A 6,709-nucleotide genomic window follows, 5' to 3' on the forward strand; every position below is an offset into this window, starting at 1 on the left:
AAACCCTCAGAAAAAGAACTGGAAGGGCTTCAGAGACAATATAGCAGATACTAATATCATTAAAATATACCTGAAGTAACTAAGGGATAACCCTAGTACAACCCTGGGGGGGGGATTTTAATCTAATAATTCATACAGGCCCTCTCAGGGGGCAACTGCATGCAGCTACTGGTGATTAAAATGGCCCAACCAGGACAAAGGTAAACAATATGGAGTATTAGCGACTGGAGGCAAAGTCCAAGAAATGCAATACTTTCTGCGTTAGTCCTGTGGGACCAGCGCAGCGTTGTGACCTGGTATAACAAAAGCAACAGTCTATTATATCCACAAGAAAAGTGCATGTTGTTTAGTAGTGGATTAACACAAAGCAACAGAGAAGGGCACAAAGTAAAACTTCACATAAACAGATCAATTTAAACCATTCTGGTATTTATTTACTGTGCCCTGCAAATATCTTGTCTTAGCTAGGGATGCACTGATACCACTTTTTCCTTTCCGATGCCGATGCCGATACCAGATCCAGGTGATCGGCCGATAGAAAGTATCGATACCAACTCAGGATTTATAGCCATCTATCGATCATTGAAGTCAGATATTCATAGTGTTCCACTTTTTATATCTGATACCAAATGAGATATAATAAGCTTTAAAGTTTAAACAGTATTTACTGGTTGAGTAACTGTACATTTAAAAAGTTTCAGAGCTATATAAAAAAAAGAAATTGCCACAATGCAGCCGTTTCACATCAGGTTCACGTCTCTATGTAAAAAGGCACTGAACGCAAGCTTAAACTGAAACTTTTGGTTTCAGGGCGTCAGGAAGCTTTGTGGTGTCGGTGCGGATATTGCTACAGTATCGGTGCAACACTAGTCCTAGCCAACATACTTGCACAAGGAAAGACAAAAAAAGACGAAAGAAAACAGGTGGGGAAAAAAAAAAAAAAAAAAGTGTTAAGTTCATTAAAATAGCCGTGCAAGGCCTGCTAGATCATCAGAGCTGCCTTCATCTTAGAGGTTAATTCATCCACTATGAGAGGACAACTCAGCGTTGGGGGTCTAAAAGGATGTGGAGTTGAAAATTAAGCTCTTGGGGGGGGGGGGGGGGGACTGTTGAACCTGCTGCTGTCCTCAGAACAACATACTGACCACCCAGAGTCCTTAGCTGTTCAAGATATTCATCTTTGAACAATTTGGGATTACTGTAGTCACAGAAAGAAGAAAATGTTCCAAATTTAAAAACATAAATTAAAATAAATAAATAAATAAAATGAATAAATAAATACATACAAGGATGAGGCAGTGGGGGAGTGTGTAAATAAACAAAATAATAATGAAACCTTCCTGTAGAAACTCTGAAAGTGAGTCTCCTGATAAAGAACGGTATCAGTAATAAATCAGGTCAAAAAAACCCCACTAAATATGGAACCATGTGATGTTATATTTAGGTGTTAAATCTGCTTTTTACTTTTATTCAACCACTGAAAAAAGTAATAACTTGCACTAAAGTGGACTGCTAGACTGACTAGACATTAAATAAATAAAGGACAAATCTCCTGGATAAATCATCAAGGCGTTCAGAACCATCAAACACAAGGCAGCAGTGCTTTTGACCTCAATTTTAACAAAAAAAAAAGAAAATTAATTAATTACAAAAAAATAGATGATGACACACCGATGACAACTTTAAAAGCCCCCAAAAATGACTCTGATCTTTCGTCAAGAGCATTCACACTCTGCATTGAAAGGTAAATAAACTACCGTTCAGAATACGTACAATGACGTGACAAAGCTATCAGGTGCGGTCTTGATAGATCTGCTGTTATTCAAAAGCTGAACCGAGTGGCTGGAAGGTTAACGCCGCCACTACAGTAGATCTAAACTGCTTCCAAGTAAATAGAATGGTTAGAGAGCAGAAAGTTGGCAGCCAGAGTTGAGCCCAAGTCCAGGTGTCTGCTGTGGGGCCTGCTGAAGAGAGGATGTGGCTGGGGCTCCACAGATGGGAGCATAGTACGAGCATAGAATGCTTGAAGGGCTACAGCTTCGAAAGGGTAGGCTGAAGAGGAGAGGGGGAGGACAATCGCTTCAGGCATCCAGGGCTTTATTCCGAGATCGAACTAGAAGGTTACTGAGATTTTCTTTAGTGATCAGATTTGTACAGGGTGTGCAACCATCTGACGCCATACATACTGCATAATAAGGATAGCGTTATCGGCTTTGTTAGACTGCAACGGAACAAAACGCAGCGGGACGTGTCTTCAGCGATATAATTTTTTAAAATATATGTATATATTTTTTTATCATTATATATCTATCTTGGCAACATGACCAGCTGTTTTGTTGGTATTTTGTAATGCTCATTATGCATTAAACATACTCCTAACTGGGAAAGACTATGGGATCTCTGACATACCTGTAGCGATTAGTTGCCCAGCCTTGATGGGCAGTTCCTCTGCAATTCCTAAAGGCCTGTACTTCAATTGCTTGCTCTCAAACGGCCCAACTTACATATTGGTTTCATAAAAGTTACTGAATAATACGCTCAAGACTAGGGTTTATAGGACAGACATTTGGTTTGACTTCTATCTCATGTGGGACGTGTATCCACATTGGCCCACAACTCCCCTATCGGTGCTTCCTTACATAAAACCGAAATCCCTTCCCCCACTGAACTGCATGCGTTTGAGCTCCTGTTACCCAAACGTTGCTTCAGCATTTGTTGGAATGTTTAAAAATTAAAATCGCAGATAGCTGCGGCCCTATTTTTCATGGATCACCATCCCACTAGCAGCGAGCAAAGCCATAATGGCTGTTTAATTAATAAAGAGAAGACGCTTACCTGGTAAGGGTGTACTCCCTGAGTCCTGAGTGCAGGTTCATGGCAGAAAATGTACCTATACAACCCCTCAACCGCTTGTCCCGGCCTATTTTCCAAGTGACAAACAGTGGGCTGTTGGAAAGATGGGAGAAAAATAACATATTAGTCCTCAAGCTTTAATAGGTCACTTTTATCATGTTATAAGCCATTTTTGCAATAATCATAATCTCAATGTGACTAAAGGAGAGCTGACGCCATTAGCTGTTCATTTCATTACTGATTAGTCACCATAAAGAATAAAACAGGCCAAAAATAAACAGATACTGCACTACTAGTCACACAGCATCTGCTCATCATCGGGTGTGGATGCAGATGACTGCACATATTTTGAGCATGAATGACCAAATGGAGCTCAAATTGATTTCTGCAGTGACCACAGCGGCCGTGACAGTACAGTACGTACTCGTGGAGGACACAAAAATAAATAAATAAAAATACTGGACCAGGCTGGAAGGCTTTCCGTTTGACTTCAAACCAGAGGATCTGAATAGAGATGAAGTATCAAAAGCCCAATAGTGCAGTTTGGCCAACAGTCTGTCAATTCTTTATTTAAATATTTTTCCTCCTGATGGACACTACCTTGCTGACCTTTAAACAGAAAAAAAGACTGAATTAATAAAAATTTTAAAAAAAGCTGGGCTGGCGGAAATCATTTTAGTACTCATCAGGTCACTTAGGCCATGTATTTAGTTTCCCCCAGACACATTTTATGGAGAGTTTATTGCTTTATTGATCATTTTTAAACATATGATAGAACCTTGAAAACACTACCATCACTAAATAACAGAGGAGGCATTAGGCTATAGAAATCATTGCACACTCACAGAAATGCTCGTTAAATAATAAACACAGCCACACTTGTACAATTTTACCCTCTTTCCCTCTTTCTATGAAAGACTGAAGCAAGGTAAATTAAAGCAAAATGTAAAGTGGGTCCAGAATCAAATAAACAAAGAAAAGCCACCAAAAATGATCAGCTCATTTTTCTGAGCATAGAGTGGACACAAATGTCAAAAATCATTTATCATTAATTGATAACCTAAGGCGGATGTGCAGTGTCCGGACAGTCTGCGACACGCACACAGCAGAGACTAACGGATGGTCTAAAATCCATCCAGGCTCAGTCACTTGCCCGATAGTCCTCTGGTTGGCCGCAACTGCAACCAGGCGCTTGTTGTTGCTGCCGCCAACCAGAGGACCACCAGGCAAGCAATGTCAAAGCTTCCACCTAACTCGGAAAGGTCAATCAACTGTTATCGCCAAGGATTTGCGTCCGTATTCAATCGCTGATGACTGCTTTGGCACTACGTTGCACTCTCTGAAGATACAGGAGTGCCCTGTCTCGAAGATATATTAGACACAGCAATCCCCGCACTCCATAACGAGACCATAACTGCAGCCATGGAATCACCAAAGGAAACGGGTAGGTCGGCTGTAGCGTGATGCATGGACGTCCGTTAACACGGAATCTTCTGTCTCCATAACTGAGTGCTTTATCACAGATGAATGGCCGCTAGAGTCTCCGAACAAGAGCAGTGAATGAGAAGCACACAGGTGCAGAACTGGCTGAGCTGTTTAACAGTGTAGCAGAGGAACGGCAGATTTCTGCAAACGACTAAGAAAGATGTAGTTTTAGCTACTGATAATGCTCCAACATGGCTGCTGCTGCTACACTCGATCATTCCCTACATGTGAATGCTATGTCCGCATGCTAAACCTGGTAAGCATTACTACATTCCATTTTCCAGTAGGGACGCACTGATACCACTTTTTCCTTTCCGATACCAGATTTCAAGTATCTGCAGACACAGAGTACCGATACTGATACCCACTCTGACTTAAGTACTCCATAGATGGCTATAAATCTTGATAATCCTTAAAAAGAACAGCATGTACTGGTTAACTGAGTACCTGCACATATGAAAAGCTATGAAACGATGAAAATCGCCACAATGCAGGAAGCAGGTACAGAAGCATAATCTTGCTAAGCTCGACCAAACAGCTTTTTATTTAGTGTTTAAAAAGACATTTCAGTACAAGTACACGTCTCTATGTAAAAAGCTACTAAACTTCAGCATGTGGCCTTAAAACAAGCTGCTTAAACTCAACTTTTGGTTTTAGAATCAAAAACGCCACATGGAAAGAAAAAGTGCCAAAAATTCTATTCAATGTCTGTTTTATGGTAATGACTATTTATGACTGGCTGGTTAAACGTTTGGTTTCAGTAAGTATGCCAATCAAATTCTTTTATGGAAAAAAAAAAAAGAAAGAAAGAAAGAAAGAAAAAAAAAAGTCAGGCATAAGCTTTATGGTATCCAAGCTCTCTACTACCAACACTGTAAGTGTCAGTATCGGTACCGTGCGGTTAGAGCGCCGGGCTATTGAGAATAGGGTTTTGGGTTCGATCCCGGGCTCGGCAAGCTGCCACAGTTGGGCCCTTGAGCAAGGCCCTTTACCCTCTCTGCTCCTTAGGCGCTGGAGTTGGCTGCCCACGCTGTGTGTGTGTGTGTACTCACTGCCCCTGGTTCACTAGTGTGTGTGTGTGTGTGTGTTCACTACCACAGATGGGTTAAATGCGGAGGGGACATTTCGCTGTACATAGTACAGTGACAAATACATGCACCTTTACCTTTTTTTTCCACCACAGACCCACTGCAAAACCTTCCAGGTGACTTGCCACATGACTTCTATTTGTTGTATAAAAAAAAAAAAAAAAAAAAAAAAAAAAAAAAAACATATATTGGAAGTCAACTCATTATGGATCACTGCAACGACAATCGTTTTATCATCCCAGCTCTCTGAATTGGAATAAACCCATATTTTAAGAAGCCTAGAGATTCCTTATTAACCCCTACATAAGACACACTCCATCAGAAACACTAAGCCTTCAAAATGCTATTCGAGCTAGCCCTAAAAGCAGGCAGGTTAATTAAGCTGCAAAAGCAGAATATTTCCCCGTGTTCAATCTAATAAACGCAGCAAGACTACGGCTGGAGCTGGAGCTGAACATTACGAGAGCGGCTGTAATATGCTTAACTCTCTTACCCAGAGAAGCACATTCAGTTGTATCCCGCTGACAAGCCGGTCCAATTAATCATCTAAAAGCCATGTGGTCCATCCAGCCCCCACTCAACATGAATAAAACCATGGCTTTGCACCTTTCCAAACGATGACACGCAGGAGCAGGGCAGAAATCTAGGCCAGCACAGATAACACGCTGAGCAGGTCAAGATGCTCTGGAGAGAAAGCAGGCATACAGAACCGCTGCTTCCAGGATAACTCACTGTTGGGTTCAATTTGTTTTCAATTTGGCCGATTCAGGAGACAGATTAGATTCATTTGGAGGATTCACTTTGTTAGCGGCAAACTTGGAAAAGGAACGCAGCATGTGAAAAGGAAATGGGGATTGCGTTTCAGCTCCTCGGCTGGAACTGACCCCAGACAAACAAGCTGAAATCAAATGGAACGGACTACAAGCACACAACGAACAAACAACAAACACTGACAAATCTTCAAGAGGCAAAGCTGCATAATAAAACCCAGCATGGGCTTCAAACTGTTCATGATTGAAGAGGAATATGCATGGAATAGGCCTGGTGGTCCACCGTCAATCCCCCCCCCCTTTTTTTTTTTTCACTGTCTTCTGGTAAATCTGCTTCAAGAGTATCAATAATGCAAGCAAGCAAAAACTAAGCACCTCTGGGAGAGCTGAGGTAGGTTTCACAGCTGCTACATTAGCCGAGTGATCTGATTCGCTAGCATGACGGCCTAAAGGATCGTGCAGTAGTGGACATCAGCTTCTTGTAGTGTCCCTGCCCGCCTATACTGACCATTT

The 6,709-nt window shown here is 41.5% G+C and overlaps 1 protein-coding gene across 1 annotated transcript in view; it reads right to left on the reverse strand.

The window, feature by feature from the left end:
• Nucleotides 1–6,709, reverse strand: part of ammecr1 (AMMECR nuclear protein 1) — a 60,172-nt gene that overhangs the window by 35,986 nt on the left and 17,477 nt on the right. Inside the window, exon 2 of the mRNA XM_072662839.1 lies at nt 2,836–2,946. Within this exon, the coding sequence (XP_072518940.1) occupies nt 2,836–2,946 (111 nt within the window). The remainder of the gene's footprint in view (nt 1–2,835; nt 2,947–6,709) is intronic.

This window comes from Salminus brasiliensis, chromosome 18, assembly GCF_030463535.1.
Source record: "Salminus brasiliensis chromosome 18, fSalBra1.hap2, whole genome shotgun sequence".
NCBI lineage: Eukaryota > Metazoa > Chordata > Actinopteri > Characiformes > Bryconidae > Salminus > Salminus brasiliensis.